The sequence below is a fragment of the Bubalus bubalis genome, chromosome 18, assembly GCF_019923935.1.
Source record: "Bubalus bubalis isolate 160015118507 breed Murrah chromosome 18, NDDB_SH_1, whole genome shotgun sequence".
Taxonomy (NCBI): Eukaryota; Metazoa; Chordata; class Mammalia; order Artiodactyla; family Bovidae; genus Bubalus; species Bubalus bubalis.
The window spans coordinates 45,634,241-45,659,183 of NC_059174.1; the positions used below are offsets into that span (position 1 = coordinate 45,634,241).

Genomic DNA, 24,943 nt, shown 5'->3' on the forward strand with positions numbered 1-24,943 from the left:
TGCTGTTCATGAATAACATAAAAGATGGTGGGAGAGTGATGAGGGGCCCGGGAAGTAACAGCCGTACTGCTTATGAATGACGAGGTCAGGAACGGTGCGGGGTGGAAGAAACCTTACTCCTGCTCTTCAATCCGTTCTACCGCAGGGGCAAAAGAGGGAATTTTTTTCCTGAAATCAACAAGGTGATGTCATGTCAGGGAAAGTGTCTCCCAGGTGGCTGACTAGAAGCATGTGTCTGCGGTCATGTCTGCCCCACCTCCTGGACACACCTCTGTCGGATGAGGGTGACACAACCCTGTTCCCTGTCACCTCTGTTCCCGCTTATCTCTCCCGCCTTTTCGGCGCCACCACCTTCTTGGAAATGAGTCGGGCCAAAGGGGAGAGGGCTTCGCATCCCCGCCTCCCCCAGGAGGACCCATAAAAGCAACTGTAACTGGGCTCCCAGACACCAGAGCAGGTCCTAGACCTAACGGCAGGACAGCCAGACAGACGGCACAATGAACACGCAGATCCGGGCCACCTGCCTTCTGCTCCTTGTCCTGCTCAGCCTGACCAGCGGCTCCGTTCTCCCTCCCCAGGTGAGAGCCCACAGGGCCTGGGGCCCCGGAGGGCAGCCGGAATCGCTACAGCCCCTGGGAGATGACTGCAGAGGGCAGTGGGAGACCCCCAGCATGCGGGCGGAGCTCAGGGCAAGGGAAGGGGGGACAGGCAGCTGTTCAGAGCACAGAGATGGGGTACCAAGCGGCAGGGTCTGGGAGCCCTGATCTAATTCCATGGTAATTTACTGAGTGCCTGCTTGGCAGTAAGTCCTATTCTAGACAGCGGTGACCAAGCTGTAATAGTCTCATGGAGCTTGAATATTCTCATGAATATTCTCATACATCCTGGGCAGGAAACCCAGCCAATGAACTTAAAACAAGGAAATACTTGTGTTTAGGAAATGCTATTCCATGAATAACATAAAAGATGGTGGGAGAGTAATGGTGGGGGTTGGCTATTTTGTGAGAAAATGTTATTTGACCTGTTTGGGAGGAAAAAAGAAAGGGGCAGCCAGCAGAGACCGAGGTGGGGGCAAGCACGGTGGACCCGAGGAGCAGAGGGCTGGGTGAGGGAAGGAGATGGTAATTGGGGATGAGACCTAGGGGTGGCCGTGCCAAGTCTTATAGGCAAGTGCAGAGGAAGCCCTGCAGGCTTGGGAAATGGAGAAAGCTGAGATCTGACTGATAACACATGGGGAATGGGTTGTAAGGGGCAAGATACAGGGTGGGGACGGGCCTCCGGGCCACGGAGTGTCCTATAGAAGAGTGAGCAGCTGCAGAGAGAGGAGGAGACAGATCTGGGATGTTTGCAGACAGGAGAACCGCCCGTGGGAAGGAGAGGAAAGGTCCGAACGAGAGGCCACTCCTGGGACTCCAGCTGAGCCAGGAGATGCCAACCCCTGGGGAGGCACTGCTCCGGGGAGCTAGACTGAGAGCTCTGCCAGTGCCCTGCCGTCCTCAGTACCCCCTTTTGCTTTCCACAGACACGACAGCTCACAGACCTGCAAACCAAGGACACAGCTGGAGCGGCAGCTGGCTTGACGGTGAGAGCCCCTGGGACTCCCCTCTGAGCCTCGCCCGCCTTCCCGTGCCTGCGCCCCCTACGCCCAGCTCACTGCCCTTCCTTCCCACAGCCCGTGCTCCAGAGACGGAGACGAGACACCCACTTTCCCATCTGCATCTTCTGCTGTGGCTGCTGTCGTAAAGGCACGTGTGGGATGTGCTGTAGGACGTAGACCACCCCCCCAAACCCCCACCCTCCGTGCCCTCCTCCCTTATTTATTCCTGCTGCTCTCCAACACTCGATGAATAGTCTTGAAATAAAATGGCTGGTTCCAGCTCCTGTTTTCCAAACCAGAGTCTCTGTTGTCTTTGCTCCCTGCCCAGGTCTAGGCCAGAGGCTTGTCTTGGGCTCTGTCTCGGAGGGCCAGTCCTCCTCGGTGGGGTGTGCAGGGTCTGTGTGTACTGGGAGGTCACAAGGAAGCTTGGTGAAGGATATGTTTTCTCTTCTTCCCCTACTTCAAAAGACCTTGAATTTACTTTGCAACAGCAGGGAGTGAAAGTTCAAGTTTCCTCTTTGAAATCTTCTTAAAAACAGGGGTAAATTCAGATCCCTAGCAAGGGTTCTCAGACCAAGGTCTGGGGACTCCTCCAGGGCCCCACATAGTGGAGACAACTAAAGATGCTACCTATCTTTCTCACACTCATTCTCTTGAGAACAGACTGTGGAGCTCTCCAGAGGCCCCATGACATGTGTTGATCTTATCCTTCTGACAGCTAGCTGATGGTGTGCTCTGTGTCTTGTGCTTTAAAAATGTCCCAGTTTCGGGACTTCCCTGGTGATACCGTGGTTAAGAGTCTGCCTGCCAATGTGGGAGTCTCGGGCTCGATCCCTACTACAGGAACTGGGATCCCACATGCTGTGGGGCAACTAAGCCCAGGCTCCACAACAAGAGAAGCCATGGCAATGAGAAGCCTGCACATCACAACTACAGAGTAGCCCCCACTGGCTGCAAGTAGAGAAAGCTCACTCGTAGCAACAAAGAACCAGTGCAGCCAAAAAAATAATAAAAGATAAAAAATACCTAGTCTCAATTTCTAATAGATAAAGCAACTATAGCGATGACTCACTAGAACAAAAGATTTTTGAAGTTCTCAACAAGTTTTCAGAGTATAAAGGGGTCCTGAGACCAAAAAGTTTGAGAACCACTGGCCTTCAGGGAGCAGACAGGTGCAGTAAATGAGTGAGGCCTGATGGATTTGTTTCACAGGAGCGTCTTCAGTTGTATGCTCTCAGCTAAGCCACGCTTGGCCTAGGACCCATAGGACAATACCATTCACCTCCACAGGGCTTGAATTCCCTCCCTTTCTTCTTGAAAACTGCATTCCTCTCAACTTATGTGATTTGCCCACTTTTGATAGAAGAGGAGATGCAAGATGCATTTCATTATGATCTTAGCCCGTGAGAGCACATCGGCGCTAGCACGATGATAAAGGGCCTCAGCCACTTGGCCTCAGTGTCGTGTAAAGATAGGGAGTGGGGAGGCTGGGGGCCCCCTTCAATGAGGGCTGCCAGGCAGGGCTGCTGCGCCCACTGGCAAGCCAAACATCACTAGAGCTACTTTTCAAAAGAAGGTGGCGATCCTTATTTTTATGTGAAATTTCCTGATTCCTAAAATCTTGGCAACTGATGAAAGGAATCCAATTTTTTAAAAATCAACACTCTGGGAGCCAAACTAAACCCAGCTGGGAGCCAGATTGGTTCTGCACACCATCAGCTTCTGCCTTGGAAGCCACAAGAGGCTCGTCCTCTGCCAGAAGTTTTCCTAAACAGAGATGGAAGGACAGGGAGAGGAAGAGCTGTGTGGGGAGCTTGGCTGCACCTCTCAGCTGTGGGATTTCTGAGGCATCCTCGCCCCACTCTGAAACCCCACCTCCTCATCTGTAAAAGGAGAGAAGCTTCTAGAGTCCTCAGTTCTTTGGACTGTCATGATGCTCAGCAACAGAAGAGTGTGAAGCGGTTTTGGAAACCATCCAAAGCCTCATCAACGGGAAGTATTCGTACTGACAGGAGGTGGAGGCCTCTCAGACCCTCCTCATAAATAAATACCCTGGAGGTGGGAAACTTGAAATCGCTGATGGCATTTGATGACACCAGGGCTTTTTGAAAGAATATTTATTTTTATTTATTTATTTGGCTGCACTGGGTGTTAATTGCAATATGCGTAATCTTTGTTGCAGCGCGTGGGATCTAGCTCCTGACCAGGAAGTGAACCTGGGCCCCCTGTGTCGGGAGCAGAGTCTTAGCCACTGGACCACCAGAGTCATCCCCACACCAGTGCTCTTCTCTCAGCTTAGCCAGTCCTCCAGGTGGTCCTAGTGATGGGAAGCAGAGGTACCCAAACATCAGTGTGCACCTGAATCTCCCAGAAGGCCTAGTGAAAGGCAGACTTGGCAAGTCCAGGGTGGGGCCCTGGAATGAGCATTTCTAACAAGCTCCCAGCTGATACTGCTGCTGCTGGCCTGGGGGCCACACTTCGAAGACTCCTGTTGTTGGCTGACGGCAGAGAGCGCCTCTGGGTTAGACCAAGCACCTGCTCCCAGTCAAGAGCATGTGGAGCAAGGGGGCGCAAGGGCTTGATTCTATCCTGAGATGAGTTTTGCTCAGTCTGTACAATATTTTAGGCAAAAATTGGGCAAATACCTAAAGACTGAGATATTTCACATAGAAATCTGAACTCTTGCTGTTGCAGACTGAACTAGGTCCCTCTGAAATTTATATGCTGGGGTTTCCTTGGCAGGGCTTTCCTGGTGGATCAGATGATACAGAGAATCTGCCTGCAATGTGGGAGATCTGGGTTCAGTCCCTGGGTTGGGAAGATCCCCTGCAGAAGGGAATGGCTACCCACTCCAGTATTCTGGCCTGGAGAATTCCATGGACTGTATAGTCCATGGGGTAGCAAAGAGTCGGACACGACTGAGTGACTTTCACTCTCTGGCAGTCTGGTAGTTAGAACTCAACTCAGTGCTTTCACTGCTGGGGCCTGGGTTCGACCCTTGGTTGGGAAACTAAGATCTTGCAAGCCACATGACCAATAAATAAATTAATTAATTAAATGTAAATGTTGGCATCTTAACCCCCAATGCAATTCTGTGACCTTATTTGGTGATAGGGTCTTTTTTTTTTTATTATTCTTTTGATTGCTTGGCTCAATATGTGGGGTCTTAGTTCCTGCACCAGGGATCAAACCTCCATCCCCTGTGTTGGAAGTGTGGAGTCTTAATCACTAGACCATCAGGGATGTCCTTTGATAGAGTCTTTATAGGGATAATCACATTAAAATGAGGTCATTAGGTGGGTCCTAATCCAGTAGCTTTGTTGTGCTAATAAAAAGTGGAAATTTGGACACAGAGACCCCCATATAGCAGAGCACCACGTGGATGTGGAGACCTCTAGTCTCCAGCACCATGAGACAATTTGTTGCTGTTGTTCAGTGCTAAGTCGTGTCTGATTCTGGCTTCCCTCTCCTTCACTATCTTCTGGAGTTTGCTCAAACTCATGTCCACTGAGTCAGTGGTGCCATCCAATCATCTCATCCTCTGTTATCCCCTTCTCATCCTGCCCCAATCTTTCCCAGCATCAGGGTCTTTTCCAGTGAGATGGCTCTTTAGCATCGGTGGCCAAAGTATTGGAGCTTCAGCATCAGTCCTTTCAATGAACATCCAGGACTGATCTCCTTCAGAATGGGCTGGTTGGATCTCCTTGCAGTCCAAGGGACTCTCAAGAGTCTTCTCCAACACACAGTTCAAAAGCATCAGTCTTTTGGTGCTCAGCCTTCTTTATGGTCCAACTCTCACATCCATACATGACTACTGGTGAAACCATAGTCATGAGACAATAAACTCTATTTTTTAAGCCACCTGATTTATGAGGCTTTGTCACAATCACCCTAGCAAACCTGCCTTGCCTGGAAAGACTTGGTGATTGGGCAGCACTGGTAGCTGGATCTGAGTGGCACCTCACCTTTCTGAGGGCACAGGCTCTCAGGTCCCTGAGTCCTCCTGTGGGCTGGGGACCCGGGTGCAGATCTCAGCAATAGCACCCTCTGTGGGACACACTCAACTGTGCAGCCCGCCCCCAGGGACAGCCTTCGGTTCACACCCAGAGAGATGGTGGACCCCCTAAACTAGACGCACAACTCCAACGTGGCTGGTGTTGATGTGGAAGGCTGTGACATCTGAGTCCTCCAAGATCTCCGTGTCCTCCCCCAAAGCCCACGCACCAGGTCCCTCTCTTCTCTGGGACCCAGGCGTTCAGGCCCCACCCCACTCTCAATGGGCCTTTGTCCCTGCCTGGGAAAGGCACGGGCAGAGTCTGACATCATGAAGCCTGAGGTGGGGGTGGGACTCCTCATCCCCCACCCCCGCCCCAGGCTTCTCTGACTCCTCACTCCCCAGTCTGGGGATTTCCCCGCCTCGACCCATCCCTGTGCCTCAGGGCCGGGTTCTCCCTTGGGAGAAAGGGCCCTCTCTCCCTCCCTTCCTCCCCGCTGCTCTGGCCCAAAGGACGACAGAAGATGCCCTAGTGTGGCTGAGCAGCTCACGATCAAGCCACTACTACACTTAGGAGACGACAGAGGATGAGATGATTGGATGGCATCACCGACTCACTGGACATGAGTTTGGGTAAACTCCGGGAGTCGATGATGAACAGGGAGGCCTGGCGTGCTGCAGTCCATGGGGTATCAAAGAGTCAGACATGACTGAGTAACTGAACTGAACTGAACACTTAGTCACACCAACACCAGGCAAAGGTCATGACTGGGCCTGGGGCGGCAGGAGGATCCCCATGGATTCTGCACACAGAGGGTCCCCACCCAGCTCAGAGAGTCAGCACAGCCCGGGTTGGGCACCCTCGCGCACCAGGCACTGTGCTAGGGAACACAAGGGTGAACAAGACAGACAGACAGACAGACAGGCGGAAGCCTGAGCTCAGATACCAGTGGGGAAGCAGCTCACTGAGGGTGCAGGTGGGCGAACGAGGTGCTGAGGGCCATGGAAGGACCGGGCAGCATTTAAATATTTTATTTATGGTTGTGCTGGGTCTTCACTGCTGCTCGCGGGCTTTCTCTACTTGAGGTGAGTGGGGGCTACTCTTCATTGTGGAATGAGGGCTTCTCCTTGCCAGTGGCTTCTCTTATTGCAGAGCATGGGCTCCAGAACACAGGCTCAGTAGTTGTGGTACAAGGATGTGGGTGCTCTGTGACGTGTGGGATCTTCCTGGACCAGAGATCGAACCCATGTTTCCTGTGTTGGCAAGCAGATTCTTTTCCACTAAGTCATGAGGGAAGCCCCTGGGGCAGCCTTTAAACAGCGGGGCTCAGCTTGGCGGATAGGGGCTGGTCAGCAGCAGATCGGAAGGTGGAATAGGGCAGGGGAATTTCCAGGAGGAAGGAACAGTGCCAAGGCCTCCAGTGAGGGTATTTGAGGAACACACTCGTGCACCCACTCTGTGGTTAGGAAGTTTAACTCAGGAGTCCATCTGCCCGCAGGGTAGATTGGGAGGAAGCAAAGCCCTGTCCTCCTGAAGGTCATGTTCTCACAGGAGGAAACAGTTAACACATAAAGTCATTTCCAATGGCAAGAAGAGCCTGGAAGAGAATAGACCAGGGTGTGGGCACCAAAGATGACACCCTCTAGGGAGGATGGAGGGGACTAAAGCCGAGAGCAAGCTCTAGAGCCTGCCTCCTTCTGGTCACACTGGCCTCTGTGGCCTCCTGGGCCTAAGGTTATTACTAGCATTGCCACCATGATCCCCCAGAAGCTGAGGACAACACATTCTGCCTCTCAGCCTGAGACTTCCAGATATGTTAGAGACACGCCCCCCGCCCTCCTCCCAGGGACCCAGAACTAGGGTGCGCAGGGATGGAGCGGGGAACGAGTGAGGCAGCCACCCCCAGCCCCTCCAGGAAGGAGCTCGTGGAACCCAGGCGTCAGGCTGCCCAGTTCGCTCTGTGATGACAAGGGCCCTTTGTGCCCCCCTCCCCCGGGGGCAGGGAGGAGCTGGGCCCTGGAGGCAGGCGGCCCCTGGCACCCGGGGGGAGGGGAGGGGCTGGCGAGTGGGGGCCTAGACCCTGGGAGGCCAGGGGACTGCGAGCAGGGCCGGCGGAGCAGAGGGTGCAGAAGCAAGAGCATCAAGTGAGTACTGCAGCTGAGAGGGCTGGGGACGGGGAGGAGAGCCGAGGACCTGGGTTGAGAGCACGGGGCAGGGTCACCCAGGGCGCATGCAACGCAGGGCGTTCTGGGCCATGGATGGTGGCTGTGAGCTGCCACTAATTTAGGATGGGGGAGGGTGCTGCTCAGGACCGCGCTGGGCGTGGGCTGGGATCATGGCACGGACACTGACTGGGCTTTGGGAGCAAACCACAGAGAGAGAGAGAATGAGGCACCCTCCTTGGGACCCCTCCAGTGGAGATTCTGCCCTGGGGCTCCTAGGTTTGTGGCAGTTGGGGTGGAAGTGGTCCAGGGCCAGGAGAAGACCGAAAGGATGCCCAGGTAATCACAGGTCTGTATCCTGCTATCTGGGAGGGGATGGGGAGGGGGGGTTGAGTGGGCAAGTTCCAGCACTGAGCACATGACAGGGGTGCACCTCTCTGAGTGAGCCTTAATCCACGTCAGTGTTTCTCGATCTTTTTTTTAACATCTCACTAAGGAAACCTTTCAGACTTGCTTTTCCTAAACCCACTTCCTCCATGAAATCTTAAGATAATGGATGGACTGTTTGTGTTTATGTACCACAGCCCTTTAAAGAGCCACAAACCATCATAATAACTCAGGCTTATCTGGACCCCATCCCCAAGAACCAGTTTTCATCCTTATTCAGAATGCATGGTCTACATGCTTGGTTCATAAGTCTGGGCCCGTGGCCCTCACCTGTGTCTACCCGCCGTACCTCCCTGTGGCAGGTACAAAGACGGCATCTGCCTTGTGTTCTTCGGCATGGGTCTGGGTGGGTCTGGCCACAGCCACACCTCCATGTGTGTGCTGGTCCGAGTGCCTTTGGGAGCATGGCACGCAGTGTGTGTGCCTGATGGCCCTGCCTGTAGCTGTGCAGGGGTGTGGTGGGCAGGAGGGTGAGGTGTATGTGGGTATCTGCTGCACGTGGGTCCCGGTGCCTGTTGGTGTGTGCAGGGTCCTGAGCAAGTGCTGTTGGTGTGAGCCGGCTCCTTCTGGTTTTGTCCAGATCTGTAACATTTTATGCCAGCATGTGTCTGACTACGTGCATCTGTCGGTGGGAAGACAGTGTCAGAGGCCAAAAAAGCAGCCACTTGGAAACTCTGGCTCCAATCCGAGGCGACCCACGGAGCAGCCGGGTGCCAGGGACTCACTAACCCCAGTCCCTGGTCCTTCCTGGCTCCACTCAGAGCCCGGCCAGGCGTTCCCAGCTCTTCTTTCGACCCCACCTACCTCAGAAGCCCCCCAGGACGAGGCGCCCTCACCCTGAGGGAACAGGCCTCTTTTGTAACTGGGCTCTGGCCTCTGGAGGGTGAGGACACCAGGGGCCATCTGTGGGGCGGGAGAGGGCGGCAGGAATTCCCGCGGCATGTTGGGAATGCTGATGCTGTGAAACCCAGTCATTGATGGGGCTGGGTCCCTGCCTGCCACCCCCAGGTCTCAGCCATGGGACAAGTGCTCCCTTGCCCCATTCACACCCCTCGCCTCCCCCCACCCCAAAGCACTGCTGCTCCCCTTTGCTTCCCTGGAGTTATCCATCATGGCTTGCCATGGGAGGTGACCACAGAGTAGCTTTGAGGCTGTGTGGGAGGGTCTCAAACATCCAGAGCCCATGGGCAACAGAGGCTGTGTGGGCAGCCTGGCAACAGCCACTACTCATGGTGGATCCTGTGAACGGGGGTGGGGATGTTCGGGTCCCCACTTCCTTGCACCTGTCTGATTCTTGCTCCAGGTTGGCCGGCTGACAGCTGCAAGTGGGACCAGAAGGCATTCCCAGCTCAGGGAGTCGGAGGTGAGGGGGGAGGGTTCCAACTTCCCTTCCTCCTGGCTTTTCCTGCTTCCTCTTGCTCATCCAAACTTGGCTCTATCCTTACTTTCTGGAGATCCCCAAGGGCATGATGGTGATGAAGATAATTATTAGCACATCACTAACCATGTAGATATCTTCACTGGCTCAATGGATGTGAATCTGAATAGTGAAGAACAGGGAAGCCTAGCGTGCTGCAGTCCATGGGGTTGCAAAGAGTTGGATGTGACTGAGCAACTGAATAACAACAAACACATGGAGAGTCAGGACAGTTTGGTGGTGAAGTCTACAACCCTGGACAGGCAGACAGGGCTTGAATCCTAGCTCTGCTGCTTGCTGGCTGTGTGACCTTGGGCAAGTTACTCAATCTTGCTGGAGCTCAGCTACAAAAACAGGATAATAATTGCACCTACCTCAAATGAATTTGTAGAGTACCACGGGTGGTACATGGTTGATGCCATAGATGTGTCTGTGATCATAAATACTAATAGCAGCAGCAGCTAACATCTGAATGGGCTGCTTCCCAAAATCTTACCAGAAGTCTTACTTTTCACTTCCCTGGGCCTTGAACACTCTCCTCTCCCCTCTCCAGCTCTGCTCACTTGCTGTACAAAATGATATTCCTCACGGCACTGTCTCTATTTTGGATTATGATTTCAGGTAATAATGCATGGGGATCTGGAGGTCTGTGGGTCCTGGCCCCTGAGCAGGCTGGGGTCCCTGGACCCCTCAGGTGGTGGGAGGTGATGGGAGTGGGGGTTGGGGGCACCCAGGCAGAATGTGTCTCTCAGCCTCAGCGGTCCTGCTCACCCACAGCCTCTCGTGGGGGTCAGTGGGGCGCCTGGATGCCATCGTCCATCTCGGCCTTTGAGGGCACGTGCGTCTCCATCCCCTGCCGCTTCAGCTTCCCTGATGAGCTGCGGCCGGCCGTCGTGCATGGCGTTTGGTACTTCAATAGCCCCTATCCGAAAAACTACCCTCCGGTGGTCTTCAAGTCACGCACGCAGGTGGTGCACGAAAGCTTCCAGGGACGCAGCCGCCTCCTGGGGGACCTGGGCCTGCGCAACTGCACCCTCCTGCTCAGCAACCTAAGCCCCGAGCTGGGCGGCAAATACTACTTTCGAGGGGACCTGGGGGGCTACAACCAGTACACCTTCTCCGAGCACAGCGTCCTGGACATCATCAGTGAGTCTCGGGGGGCTGTGCCGGGGGCGGGGACCATGGGAAACAGGAAGCCCTCCCAGTGCCCTTCTGGGAAGGTCTGGTTGGCAGAACCAAGGACTTGCTGGTTTGGCTGGAGGGAGGGGTGCCAAGCCTCTGGCCCACATGACCAGGCAGATGACAGAAAGGGGCAAAGCAGGGCCCCAAGTTGTGTGGTCCTCCCCAGAGGAAAGCAGTGGCTCTTACTCCTCAGAGACACCTGGGAGAAAGGCAGTGGGGCTCGGGGATTGCGGTAAGGCCTCTGCATCCCTGTATTAGCTGGGCTACTGTAGGCAGTTTGCTGAAATTCTCTGGGCCTTGTTATCCTCTTCTGTAAAATGGCGATAAGAACAGCATTTACAGTTCAATAAGGGAATAGTTGTCAAATGCTCAAAATAGTGCCTGGCACATGGAGCCTGGCTCGAGCTAAATGGGGTAGCATGAGAATGCAGGGCCATAGATCTCAGGCAGTCTGAGTTTTTGTTGTTTTGTTTTGTTTTGGGCCATGCCAAGTGGCATGGGGGATCCTAGTTCCCTGACTAGGGATAGAACCCGTATCCCCTGCAGTGGAAGCTTGGAGTCCTAACCACTGAATGGCCAGGAAATTCTCTGAATTTTCAAGGGAAATCAGAACTGTGTATTTTCAGCATAGGCTGCTACTTCAGATATATTTTTTTTAATGTCTTAAGTTTAAGCCAAATAAAATGCAGCTCTGGGCCAGTTTGGGCAGAGTAGGGTCCACTGCCTCATTTCTGAGAGGCCCTGAGAGGCATGGAATCCTTAGATTCAGGTTCCCCATCAGCTCTGAGACCATGTGAGGAGCCAGATTATAGCCCTGATGCAGAAAGAGACCCCGCTCCCAACTCCAAACTGCCACAGACAGACACAGCTCCAGGACACACCACACACATGCACGCACACACACGTGGAAGGTAAAGCAAAGCAAACATGAGAAGGAGAAAAGTTTCTTGAGGAATATAATATATTGTCTGGGGCACAGAGCTTCCCAGGTTGCAAAGTTGGTAGAGAATCTGCTTGTCAATGAAGGAAGATGCAAGAGATTCAGGTTCCATCCCTGGGTTGGGAAGATCTCCTGGGGGAGGAGATGGCAACCCACTCCTGTATTGTTGCCTGGAAAATTCCATGGACAGAGGAGCCTAGTCGGCTACATAGTCCATGGACTTGCAAAGAGTTGAAAGTGACTGAGCATGCGCACATAGGGCACAGATGATGAAGCAAGAGCCACAGGGTTTGAAGCTCAGTTTTATCTGGTACCAGCTGTGGCCTCAGCTTCCTCATCCGTAAAATGAGCAAAATAACATTACCCACCCTCTAGTTTCAGCATGGCTGGAAGGACTGGCAGGCCAAAAACCAGTGAAGTACTCAGAACACTATATTGCTGTTTCCATTATTATTACATCCCTCGTTGGATCTGCAGAGGGCTTCTTGGTGAACAGTACCCAGGAGAAGAGCCGGTTGTGGGGAACTCTGCATCCAAGGGCGGGGAGGGAACCAGGAGCCAGGAATGGAGTCCGACAGCGGCCTGCGGGTGAGGGATGGCTGGTGGGCGACGCTGCTTCCTCACCCTCCATCTCCCGGGCTCATGTAGATACCCCCAACATCGTGGTCCCCCCGGAAGTGATGGCTGGCACAGAAGTGGAGGTCAGCTGCATGGTACCTGACAACTGCCCGGAGCTGCACCCAGAGCTGAGCTGGCTGGGCCACGAGGGGCTCGGTGAGCCGACTGTGCTGGGGCGGCTGCGCGAGGAGGAGGGTACCTGGGTGCAGGTGTCGCTGCTGCACTTTGTGCCCACCAGGGAGACCAACGGCCACCGGCTGGGCTGCCAGGCCTCGTTCCCCAACACTACCCTGCAGTTCGAGGGCTACGCCAGCCTGGACATCAAGTGTGAGCCTGGGTGCGGGCCAGGGGCGGGGCGGGGTGGGGTCAGGGTTAGGGAGGGGGCGGGGTCAGGGCCGGGGGCGGGGAATGAGCGAGCGCCCCCTGAAGTCCTGTGTCCTCCCACCGCACCACAGACCCCCCGGTGATCGTGGAGATAAACTCCACGGTGGAGGCCATCGAGGGCTCCCACGTCAGCCTGTTCTGCGGGGCCGACAGCAACCCGCCGCCGTTGCTGACCTGGATGCGGGATGGCACGGTGCTCCGCGAGGCCGTGGCCGAGAGCCTATCCCTGGAGGTGGACGAAGTGACCCCTGCCGAAGACGGCGTCTACCTCTGCCTGGCTGAGAACACCTACGGCCAGGACAACCGCACCGTAGAGCTCAGCGTCATGTGTGAGTCGCCGCCCTGTGCGCCCCACACACCGGGCACTGGGGAACCAACCTCGCCCAGGGCAGATCTGGGGGGCCGGGGCTGAGGGTAGCGATGGCGGTCAGGTCCATGCCTGCAGTTGCGATGAAGATGGAGAGGAAGTTTCAGGTTAAAGAGTTCTTTCATTCTTGAACACCTACTGGGCATCTATCTCCTGGCTAGGAGGAGATGGAGATAGGAAGAGAGAATCAGAGGTGGTCTCTGCGCACCCAGGAAAGCCTGTTAAATTCAGTTTCCTGGGGGGTAGAGCTGGGCTTGGCCCCAGGAATGTGCATTTTATTATTATAATTTTTTAAAATATGTTTATTTGGCTGTATCATGCGGGCCTAAAATCTCAGGGGCTTCCCAGACGGCTCAATCATAAAAAATCTGCCCACCAATGCAGGAGACATAGGTTTGATCCCTAAGTTGGGAAGATTCCCTGGAGAAGCAAATGGCAACCCACTCCAGTTCCTTCTGGGAGAATCCCACAGACAGAGGAGCCTGGTAGGCTACAGTCCATGGGGTCACAAAGAGTCGGACACGACTGAACACACACAGGTGGGATCTTAGTTCCACAACCAGGGGTCAAACCCATGTCCTTTGCATTGCAAGGTGGATTCTTAACCAGCAGGGAAGCCCTGAAATCTGCATTTTAAAATGAGCCCTATTACAGTTCCAGTGGGAGGGCTGAGGGGAACCCAAGCCTGATCCAGCCCCTGTGGGCACCCTGGAACATTATGGGGCTTCAGGAGGAGGGGGCGGGTCAAACAGGATTCTTGGCTGGGAGCCAAGGAGAGGTCATTCATTCATTCATTCGCTCACAAATATTTATTGAGGCACAGTGCCCAGGACTGGGGATAATAAAAATGGCAGCACCAGGCAGCGTTTGATTTCCTCAGCAGTTTCTGAATGCCCTATGCAAGTGGTCCTTCCCTAGACATCCCCACGGCTGGTTGCCTCCTCCCAGCCCCCTTCTAGTCTCGAGAGAGCCTTCCCTCCACATCCTAGTTAAAGCCATAACTACCCTGACTTCCCATCCCACTTTTATTTTTCTCCAAAGTGCTCCTCCCCATCTTGCCAACTATATACTTGATTTCCTTATACAGCACCTGTCCACATGGACAGAGATCTTCATCTGCCTTGTTCAGGCCAAAGCAGCGCATGTCATAGTCTATTCTCAGTGACCCCCTATGAAGTTGGGAATATTTTTAAGTCTAGTTTCCAGATTTAAAAAATGGGGCCCCGAAGGGTTAAGACATGGGTCCACATACAGCTGGGAAGGGGTACAGCCGGGACTCAGACACAAGCACCGTGTCTGCAGAATCTCTGTAAAGGAGACCGCCAGGCCTGGGGTTACCCGGGCTGTCCTGACATGGTGTGTTCCAGTTGGGGTGTTGAGGGTCACATTTAGGGGTGAGAGTTGGCTGGCAGAAGAGGCCCCCCTGGCTTCTGACCACTGGCCCCCTGTCCTGCCCCCTAGATGCACCCTGGAAGCCGACAGTGAACGGGACAGTGGTGGCCGTGGAGGGCGAGACAGTCTCCATCTTGTGCTCCACACAGAGCAACCCGGATCCTATTCTCACCATCTTCAAGGAGAAGCAGATTCTGGCCACGGTTATCTATGAGAGTGAGCTGCAGCTGGAGCTGCCGGCCGTCACCCCCGAGGACGACGGAGAGTACTGGTGTGTGGCTGAGAACCAGTACGGCCAGAGGGCCACCGCCTTCAACCTGTCTGTGGAGTGTGAGTACCCCCCTCCTCGACCCTCTTCCCCTGATGAGAGCAGGTGGGCTTGATTCCTGCCCACCCACCCCTGTGGCAGAGCTCAATGGGGGACACTCAGCATCCCAACCAAGGGTCAGCTTTGCTCCAGCAGATGGGGGTGGGGAAGCTAAATCCACAGCAAGAAAAGGCCCACCTAAGGGACTTCCCTGGCAATCCAGTGGTTAAGACTCCACACTTCCAATGCAGGGGCATGGATTCAATCCCTGGTTGGGGAACTAAAATCTCACATGCCGTGCAGGTTGGCCAAAAAAAAAAAAAAGTCCCACCTGAGAATATAATATTCCCACACCCTGGGATGGGCTTTTGACCACGGATATTTCTGAATCCTGTGGCCACTGCTTCTCTGAAGTGTAGAAGTGTTAGTCCTTCAGTCATGTCCAACTCTTTGCGACCCCATGGACTGTAGCCCACCAGGCTCCTCTGTCCGTGGGATTTCCCAGGCAAGAATACCAGAGTGGGTTTCCATTCCCTTCTCCAGGGGATTTTCCTGACCCAGTGATCAAACTCGGGTCTCCCACACTGCAGGCAGATTCTTTTCTGTCTGAGCCACCAGGGAAGCATACATGCGTTAACTAAAACAAAAACCGCAACCTCTAACCCTGTGGAGCATCGCTAGGAATCAGGCCCTGCTGGAAGCTCTTGACAGGAACCTACTCTTTCACTTCTTTGACATCCCAGTGAGGGAGATTCTATTACTGTCCCCAGTTTCCAGAGAAGGAAACTGAGGCCCTTAAGGGTTATGTCACTCACCCCAGGTCACCCAGGCAGAACTGAGATTCAGATGCAGGAGTCTGGTTCCACTCTTCTATAATGCCCAAAGCTGACCTCATCCTGTGTTATGACATCAGAATACATTGGTCAAGCCGTTGTTATGTGCACGAGCTGTGTGGTTCAGTGGGAGGTGGGGGATAGGACCGAGAGGACGCCAAGCATGTTAACAGATATAGCACAGCGAGAGAGATGAGACGGGTGCAGATAAAAAGCTAACTGTCTCGGGAATGGAGCTCATTGTTCCACTGCCAACCAGTCCCCTTCCTGACCTCCCTTCTCTGGACAGCACTGGCAACACCCCGCTCCCACCCCAGCCATCATTCAGGTCATAGCTCCGAAGTCATGGTTTCCACTTCCCCTCCTCCAGCACCTCCTTCTGGAATGTCACCTCCATATTTCCATTCTCTCTGCTTCCTCCCCAACCCCAGCCTGGCCTCTGGCACTTGTCTCCAAAGTCACCACTTCCAGACTGACTTATTCCACCTACTGTGGTCCCCACACACAAGTCTGTTAGAAGGTGTTGAGCACAGTCCATACTCAACAGTCTGCAAGTGGCCACAGTCAATTGTTGTTCAGTTGCGAAGTCGAGTCTGACCCTGCAACCCCATGGACTGCAGCACTTCAGGCTTCCCTGTCCTTCACTAACTCCTGGAGTTTGCTCAAGCTCAAGTCCATTGAGTCAATGATGCCATCCAACCATCTCATCCTCTGTTGCCCCCTTCTTCTCCTGCCTTCCATCTTTCCCAGCATCAGGGTCTTTTCCAATGAGTCAGCTCTTCACATCAGGTGACCCAAGTATTGGAGCTTCAGCTTCAGCATCAGTCCTTCCAGTGAATATTCAGGATTGATTTCCTTTAGGATTGACTGATTTGATCTCCTTGCAGTCCAAGGGACTCTCAAGAGTCTTCTCCAGCACCACATTTCCAAAACATCAGTTCTTTGGTGCTCAGCCTTCTTTATGGTCCAACTCTCACATCCATACATGACTACTGGATAAACCATTGCTTTGACTATGGCTTTGTCAGCAAAGTGGAGATAGATTATTCCAGGGCAACGTGATGGCCATCACTGCTCTGCTGACCTTTCATCTTGGGGACATCTTTCCTCCCAGTTTGCTCCCTCCCAGCATCAATATGTGATATGTGTATGGGTTGTGTATACTCTGCATTCTTCATACATGCCCCTCCTTCTTCCTCTTGGTCTTCCCCATTATATCTACTTCCTTAATCAGAGCTTCTTAGGTGTAAGAGCCAGAGAACCCCTCGAGAACCTGATGGAAGCCCCTGAATGTACACACAATTCTACCTCATGTACATTTTCAGTCACAGACCATCCTGTCCCATGGACTGTAGCCCATCAGGCTCATCTGTCCATGGAATTCTCCAGACAAGAATACTGGAGTAGGCCGCCATTTCCTTCTCCAGGGGATCTTCCCAACAGGGTTTGAACCCTGGTCTCCTGCATTTCAGGCAGATTCTCTACCACCTGAGCCACCAGAGAAGCACAATAAGAGTGGCAGCAGCAAACATCGCTGAAGGGCCTACCCTGAGCCAGGACTGCATCCCCAGCACGTGTTATTGTGGTGGCCTCTTTCTTTTCTTTTAATTTTTTTTTTAATTGTTGTAAAAGTCACATAATATAAAACACACTATCTTAACCATATTTAACAGTACAGCTCAGTGGCACTAAGTCCATCCATACTGTTGTGCAACTCTCACCATCACCCATCTCCCCAATTTTTCACCTTACTAAACTGAAGCTCTGTCCCCATTAAACACTAAGTCCCCATCCCCCTCCCTGGTCACCTCTTGAAGCAGCTGCATATTGTCATCATCTCCCTTCACGGAGGAGAAACGGAAGGACAAAATTCCCCAAGGCCATGCAGCTGGGAGGCTGGCCAGTGTCAAGACTCTTCTGGACCCTGTCTGTCCAGTTCATAAACCTCTGGCTGTTTCAGTTCCCCTGAAGTCCCTGGTACCCAAGACTCAAGGCCTTCAATGTGCCAAAGGGGACAAGCAGCTGTGCTCCCACCCCCACCCCTGCTGAGCCCATCGCTGGGCTCCGAGGTCTGGGTCACAGTGCTTGCGCTCTGGGAGTCCAGCCCCAGGTTGCTGGGCAGAGCCATCCCTCAGTCCCCTTTCTGTCCCCAAAGTCTGTGTCTCCTAGTACTGGGGCTTCCATGCTCACTGACAACGGTGGGTGCTCCTGAGGAGGGGGTCCCAGCAGGGGACCTGCAGGGCGCTCACCCTCACTGAGATCTTGTGACGAGCAGGTCCGAGCCCTTTGCACATATTGACCTGTTTCGTTCTCACAACAATGTGACTGGGGGTAGGGATCGCTTGTCACCCCAGTTTGATATGAAGAAGTGGAAGTGTTACTAGTGTCCAGCTCCCGACAGAACTGAATGGACTTGGGTCTGAATCCAAGCTCTGTTTCCGTCTTGCTGTGTGATCCCAGACGAGTGGCTTCACCTTTGCTGAGCTCTGATTCTCTTCTCTGAAAAATGGGTATGACAGTATCTTACACCAAGGAGCCCACGTGCCCTGTAAGTCTTAGACACCCTATTAATTTCCCACTCATCTCCCTGAACTCCTAGCTGGATGGATATCCGCTGCCTTCCTGCTGCCAAGGCATTGCTCACGTGCGCCCTCTGCTGGAATAGTTCTATGTGCATGCGTGCGTGTTCAGTCCCTTTGCTGCTGCTGCTAAGTCGCTTCAGTCGTGTCCGACTCTGTGCGACCCCATAGACGGCAGCCCACCAAGCTCCCCCGTCCCTGGGATTCTCCAGGCAAGAATACTGGAGTGAGTTGCCATTTCCTTCTCCAATGCATGAAAGTGAAAAGTGAAAGTGAAGTCGCTCAGTCGTGCCCGGCTCAGTCGCTTTATCTAATCCTAAATCCCTAGGTGGGATGTTAAGCTTTCTTTTCAATACACTCGTACTCCCACTTCAGAGTGTATTCTCTGTAGCCCCTGGCAAGTCAAGCAACCATTACCCCTGTTTGCACAGAAGAGAAGTCCGTCTTGCAGGTCCAGGAAGCTGGGTGGCCTGGTTCGGGCCACCAGCCAGTAGATGGCAGAGCTGGAATTCAAGCCAAAGCTGTCTCACGCCCCAAACCTCCCATCTTTTGTGAGACCTGGGGTTTGTCTAGTATCAGTCAGGGCTTCACAGGTCTCGGGGCTGCCGGCAACTCTGCAAAGATGCTGAGCACACCGCAAGGTGTCAGCATTCCCGCAGCCCTGCCACAGCTGTACTGGCGGTACAGTCTAGAATGAAAAGGTTTTTACTTTTTAAAATAATCACTGTCAGTTCAGGATGGTCATTACTAATTTACTCTGTGGTGTTTTAATTCGTTAATACTATAGTAAGCATCGGGCTTCCCTGGTGGCTAAGTGGTAAAGAATCCCCCTGCTAATGCAGGAGACGTAGGTTCAATCCCTGGGTTGGAAAGATCCCCTGGAGAAGGACGTGGCAACCCACTACAATATTCTTGCCTGGGAAATCCCATGGAGGGAGGAGACAGGCAGGCAGGCTATAGTCCATGGGGTCCCAAAAGATTTGGACATGACTTAATAACTAAACAACAACATAGCAAGCATATACATGTCTACCTAAGCAGAATTTGGACTATTTAACTTTTGATTTACTAGACTTAGAGATATGTACCCATTCCAAATGGAATGATCCCTATTGCAAATACCCAAGTCTCATGGCTCCCTGCCCCATCACTGTTACCTGCATATTCTTTTTGGATGGAAATTGAAGGTCAGACTAGAGTGAGCAGAGGTGAGTGCCAAACTCTCAGAAGGAAAGAGAACATAGATTAAAAAGCAACATTCAATGTTCTATTATAATTTCATATTGGGAAATGAAAGGGGAAAAACCATCCCGGTATCACTTCTTTTTTCTTTTTTAATTTAAATTTATCCAGTATCACTTTTGTAATTCAAATGGCAGCAAAGGTCAACAAAATTATCTTGAGTGGAGGGTGGTGTCTGGTGTGTCCTATGAGGGAGGGAGGGTCAGGATGCAGGGTCTCTGGGGAGTGAGTGGGGGCATCTGCAGGATGGCCAGGAGGCGGAGCTGGCTGAACTCAGCCACTCATCCCATGAGTCTTCCCAGAGCTCCTGCCAGGTGAAAGGGATGTTCTGGAAACCTTCCAGTGGTTAAGACTCTGAGCTTCCACTGCAAGGAGCATGGGTTTGATACCTGGTCAGGGGATTAAGTTCCCGCATGCTTCTCAGTGTGGCAAAAAGAAAAAAGAAAAGGATATTCTAACAGTGGGGACAGAGTGGAGACAGAGCAAGTACTTGTCTGGATGGAAATAAGAGAGCAGTCACATCAGTATGTGACCCCAGTAGACGTAAGTGCTGAGGAGCAAACCCGAGTGAATGGTTAGTGCAGCAAGGTGCCGCTTACATGGTGTGGTCAGAGAAAGAGCGTGGTCTGCACAGAAGCTGCCTGGAGTGAGGGTGTGAGCACGGCAGGTGTCAGGGAAGTGCTCAAGGCTGAGGGAGAAACGGAAGACTCTGGGTGTGGGAAAAAGTTCCACGAGTATGAGAAACAGCAAGGAGGCTGGTGTGGCCAGAAGAGAGTGAGCCAGAGTGAAAGCAGAAGATCTGAGTGTGGCCAAGTCCTGCAGGGCCTTGCAGACCAAGGCAAAGTATTGGGGTTTTATTCTAAGTGACGCGGGGAGCAGTTGGAGGGGGTGAGTTTAAGCAGGGAGTGCCGTGATCTGATTTATTTATTTATATTATAATGATCACTTTTAAAGATTTTATTTCAGGTTTTTTTTGTTTAAATTGTATTTATTTTTGGTTGTGCTGGGCTTCAGTTGCTGCATGGGCTTTTCTCTAGTTGCGGTGCCTGGGCTTCTCACGGAGGTGGCTTCTCTTGTTGCAGGACCACAGGCTCTAGGGCGCACAGGCTTCAGTAGCTACAGCACATGAGCTTTGTAGTTGCAGGTCCCGGGCTCTAGAGCACACAGTAGCTGTGGAGCACAGGCTTAGTTGCTCCGTGGCATGCGGGATCTTCCCGGGTGAGGGATCGAACCTGTGTTTCCTGTGTTGGCAGGTGGATTATTTACCATTGAGCCACCAGGGAAGCCCCTCATGTTTTTAAAATATATATTTATTTATTTGGCTGGGCCAGGTCTTAGTTGCAACACTCGAGATCTTCACTGCGGCATGGGAGATGTTTTCGTTGCAGCACATGGGATCTAGCTCCCTAACCAGGGATTGAACCTGGCCCCCTGCACTGTGAGTGCAGGGTCTTAGCCACTGGACCACCAGGGAAGTCTCTATGATCTGATTTATATTATACAAGGTGAGCAGCATTGGAGAGGGCATTAGAGAGAGTGTGGGGCGTCCCTGGTGGCTCAGTGGTAAAGAATCTGCTGGCAATGCAGAAAATGCAGGAGACATAGGTTCAGTCCCTGGGTCGGGAAGATCCCCTGGAGGAGGGCACGGCTACCCACTCCAGGATTCTTGCCTGGAGAATCCCATGGACAGAGGAGCCTGGCGGGCTTCAGTCCACGGGGTTGCAAAGAGTCGGACGTGACTGAAATGACTGAGCAAGCATGCACAAGAGAGAGTGCAGGGGGCACAGGTAGCTCATCTCAGCCCAGAAGCCCCTAAGTCCCCATCTCCAGCCTACCAGGTCTTGGTCTCGCCCCCACAGTCGCTCCTGTGATCCTGTTGGAGTCCCACTGTGCGGCAGCCCATGACACGGTGCAGTGCCTGTGCGTGGTGAAAGCCAACCCAGAGCCCTCCGTGGCCTTCGAGCTGCCCTTGCGCAACGTGACGGTGAACGAGACGGAGCGCGAGTTCGTGTACTCAGAGCGCAGCGGCCTCCTGCTCACCAGCATCCTGACGCTGCGGGGGCAGGCCCAGGCCCCACCCCGGGTCATCTGCACCTCCCACAACCTCTACGGCACCAAGAGCCTGGAGCTGCCCTTCCAGGGAGCCTGTGAGTGATGTGGCCGGGGGCTGGGAGTCAGGAGACAGATGGGACCCCCGTTGGATCTAAGCTCCCCTCGCCGAGGCTGATTATCGGCCACTGAGCGATGGTCCTGCTATGCTGTTGATCAAATGGTCAAGATGCGCTTCCCAGCCAGTTAGGAGAGGCTGCCCCAAGCTTGCTGACACTTCACGGGCCCCTCCAATAGCTCAACTAACCAGTCAGTGCAAGGGTGTGCCTACTGTGTAAACACATTCACTCCCGCCCCTGCCCCAGCCCGTCTCCTAAGAACCCTGGTGTCCTCCTCCCACCAGCAGCCCTGAGGGCGCCTGGGTCTTCTCTTTCCTCAGACCGCCTCATGTGGGCCAAGATCGGGCCTGTGGGAGCTGTGGTGGCCTTTGCCATCCTAATCGCCATCGTGTGCTACATCACCCAGACGCGCAGAAAGTGAGTGGGCTGAGCTGGAGTGTGGTGGGGTGGAAGGGCAGGGGGTGGGTGCAGGAAGCCTCCAGGGACAGGGCAGGGCAGACCAGTTGGAGGCTGGGCGTGGGTAAGAGAGGGCAGGTTCCGCTGTGAGAATTCAGCCGGGTGGAGGACAGTGGACTCTGGCCAACAGGAGCCGCCGTGGTCGGGTCACAGGTGTCGGTGCCTGGACGGGACCCTTCCCACCAGTCATCACGGGTGCCCCACATTCTCTGCTGTCTCCTCCTGCCCCTCCCTTGTGATGTGGAGAGCCAGTACCCTGGCTTGCGGGCACAGCATCAATCACAGTGGGTTCCATAAACTCCAACAACTACACATAGGGATGGGGCCAAACTCCTAAGGTAGAAGGGATTGCAGAGAGAGGAGTAGGGAACCCAAAAGTCGCACTGGGGCTGACATGTCCTGCCCTGCAGAAAGAACGTGACGGAAAGCCCCAGCTTCTCGGGGGGAGACAACCCCCCCGTGGTGTTCAGCAGCGACTTCCGCATCTCCGGGGCGCCGGAGAAATATGAGGTGAGGCCAGAGCCCCGTGGCGCCAAGCTGGCTGGAGATCCTGGGTGCCAGGGACACTGAGGGCCTGGGAGGCTCTGGGTGGAGGGGGAGCTGGCCCCAAAGAAAGGGAGGAAAGATCTGCTGAGACTGGCTCGGCCCTGGGCTGGGACAGGGCGCTCAGGCTGAGGCTGCGAGCGGGGCTGTAGAGTTCGGGGCCCATGAGAAGCCCTGACCCTCCCCGCCTGGGTCTATGACTGCATTTCCTTCTCCAATAGTCCAGAGAGGTCTCTACCCTGGAATGAGCACCCCAGGAGGTAGGTTCCGGGGGACTCAGTGTGCCCACCACTGGGCCCGTGTTGGGCCTTGGGGTTGGCGTGCATGTGTGTGCGTCCCCGTCAGGTGTCCAGGTTGGTCCCCAGTTCAGTGTGGCCTTGCCCAGCAGCCCCTGGCCTTGTCTATTCTGTCCCACTACTGCTCCCGTCTGTATGTCTGTGGCCACTGTCCTGTGTGTGTGTGTGTTTGAAGGAGGGAGGTCAAGGATGGCAGGTGTGATGGGGAAGCTGAAGTTGCACCTGGAGGATGTCCCAGATTGAGGAGGGACCACACCAGACCCAAACCTGCTGAGCCAGGCACTTACAACAACTGGGAAAAGTGGCTTCCCGACCAGGTGGCTTCCATCTAGAAAGGCATTATGGGTTGAATTGGGTGCCCCTCAAATTCCCAGGTTGATGAAGTTTTCTCGGAGACAATGAATTTGTGGGCAGCTTTCAGGCTTAGCAGCGAGGAGGTTGTTTTGTGTAGGGGGCACTGGTGCGGGCAGGGCTCCCAAGGGCGACCCAGGACCATGGGGTCGGCTGGGTGGGTGGTCCTTGAGGAAGGAGGCTCACACATGCTCTAGAGCCATGGGTGTGCCAGCAACCCCAGCATCTGCAGCTGGGAAAGGTGGGACAGGACCGCCTAATGGGTTGGCTCCCTTCATAGAGTGAGAGGCGCCTGGGATCAGAGAGGAGGCTGCTGGGTCTTCGGGGAGAACCCCCGGAGCTGGACCTGAGCTATTCTCACTCGGACCTGGGAAAACGACCCACCAAGGACAGCTATACCCTGACGGAGGAGCTAGCTGAGTATGCTGAAATCCGCGTCAAGTGAGGGAGCTGGGGGCACCCTGTGCGGTCACCCACCCCCTCCAAGACCCTCACTGGCCCCCACTGGCTGTGGGCTCCCTTCCTCCCCAAAGTCGTGGGGGCTGGGGCAGGGAAGGGCCGGGGCAGGTGACGGAGAGCTCTGGGGGCCTGGCCTCCCTCTCCTTCCCAGCTGCCTCACCCCGCCAGCACCCCGCCTCCACCTTGTGGCTTCCCTCTAACCTCCTTTAACCTCATCTGTCTGGAGGGGAGCTCTGTCTGTCCATGTTATTTATTGCTACCCCTTGCCTGGTCTCCTGCCCCCACACCTGGCCCCAGGACCTGTACGGAGGGATGTGAAATAAATGCCCTGAAACCAAATACCCACCTAGTTCCTGATGATTTCTGACCCATCCTTGGGAAGCCTGCCACTCACCTCCTTGCCCTCCCCCTGGGTCCTCTGGGATTCTAGCCCGGCACCCAGGCCAGCCATTCTTAAGTTGTTGCTCCTCTGATCTGGCAGCTGTGGGCTGGGTTTGGTCCACGGGAGGTCATGTTTGACTGCTGGGTGATTTCACCTAACAACCCTCATTCCTGCTTGTGCCACAGTCAGAGTGACCAATAGCCCAAGGCTCCCACTTCCATACCACCGTGTCTCACTGACAGAGATGGCGGCTGCTTCTTCAGAAGGAGCCTGGCTCCTGATTTGCCACAGTGCCCACCATGCCCTGTTGTCCCCACCCGGTTGGCTTCACTCACTGACTTTCCCCCGGCCCCCTGTGGGTCCCAGGGGGACCCCGGGTCTCAGTGTTTCCTGAGCCTGTGTCAGCTTGACTGCCATGCCTCACATTTATACTGCATTCTGCAGCTTCAATCTTTCTTTTTAAATGAGGTATTTATTTTGGTTGTGCCATGTCGTTTGTGAGATCTTAGTTTCCCCCACCAGGGATCAAATTCTAGCCCCAGAAGTGAAAGCCCTGCTTCTTAACCACTGGACCACCAGGAAATTCTCAATCTCTCAAACCTCATTTGAATCAAGAAATATCCATCAGGCACCAGCTGTGTATTGAACCCCTTTAGGAAGCTCAGGCTATCCTGGGAAGGGAACCCCCACCTCTTGGTGGACAACCCTGTGAGAACTCTGGGGCTCCGAGAAGCCCCGTGATTTTTCCCAGGGTCTCAGAGCCAGGAAATGGTGTGGCCAGACCCTGGACTCAAGTCTTCTTGAAGTTAAAGAAGGCCAGACTTTC

The 24,943-nt window shown here is 54.0% G+C and overlaps 2 protein-coding genes across 7 annotated transcripts; both read left to right on the top strand.

The window, feature by feature from the left end:
* The first annotated feature begins 420 nt into the window (after window positions 1–420).
* On the top strand, window positions 421–1,892 carry LOC102390433 (hepcidin antimicrobial peptide). Its single transcript, XM_006040433.3, has 3 exons — window positions 421–578; window positions 1,523–1,582; window positions 1,673–1,892. Exons 1-3 carry the CDS (start codon window positions 498–500, stop codon window positions 1,772–1,774), a joined length of 243 nt encoding a protein of 80 aa, XP_006040495.1. The 5' UTR covers window positions 421–497; the 3' UTR covers window positions 1,775–1,892.
* A 5,744-nt stretch (window positions 1,893–7,636) lies between these two features.
* On the top strand, window positions 7,637–24,074 carry MAG (myelin associated glycoprotein). 6 transcript variants are annotated; one of them, XM_044932226.1, is made up of 12 exons: window positions 7,721–7,736; window positions 8,034–8,103; window positions 9,505–9,564; window positions 10,172–10,239; window positions 10,396–10,764; window positions 12,389–12,685; window positions 12,814–13,071; window positions 14,571–14,831; window positions 21,322–21,609; window positions 21,951–22,047; window positions 22,497–22,596; window positions 23,557–24,074. In XM_044932226.1, the coding sequence occupies exons 4-12, from the start codon at window positions 10,194–10,196 to the stop codon at window positions 23,719–23,721; spliced, it is 1,881 nt and encodes a 626-aa protein (XP_044788161.1). In that variant the 5' UTR covers window positions 7,721–7,736; window positions 8,034–8,103; window positions 9,505–9,564; window positions 10,172–10,193; the 3' UTR covers window positions 23,722–24,074. The 6 variants fall into 6 exon arrangements, with proteins under 6 accessions (XP_044788163.1, XP_006068880.1, XP_025125638.1 ...); XM_006068818.3 differs by lacking the exon at window positions 8,034–8,103 and having other exon boundaries at window positions 7,642–7,736; XM_025269853.2 differs by lacking the exon at window positions 8,034–8,103 and having other exon boundaries at window positions 7,715–7,736; window positions 10,371–10,764.
* Window positions 24,075–24,943: the final 869 nt, after the last annotated feature.

Excerpts from the sequence above, each read along its gene's own strand:
- LOC102390433 (XM_006040433.3), top strand. The coding sequence starts at position 498 with ATGAACACGCAGATCCGGGCCACCTGCCTTCTGCTCCTTGTCCTGCTC. Across the intron at positions 579-1,522 it reads GCTCCGTTCTCCCTCCCCAG|ACACGACAGCTCACAGACCT; the intron begins GTGAGAGCCCAC and ends TGCTTTCCACAG. Across the intron at positions 1,583-1,672 it reads GAGCGGCAGCTGGCTTGACG|CCCGTGCTCCAGAGACGGAG; the intron begins GTGAGAGCCCCT and ends TCCTTCCCACAG.
- MAG (XM_006068818.3), top strand. The coding sequence starts at position 10,194 with ATGATATTCCTCACGGCACTGTCTCTATTTTGGATTATGATTTCAG. Across the intron at positions 10,240-10,395 it reads ATTTTGGATTATGATTTCAG|CCTCTCGTGGGGGTCAGTGG; the intron begins GTAATAATGCAT and ends GCTCACCCACAG. Across the intron at positions 12,686-12,813 it reads CGCCAGCCTGGACATCAAGT|ACCCCCCGGTGATCGTGGAG; the intron begins GTGAGCCTGGGT and ends ACCGCACCACAG.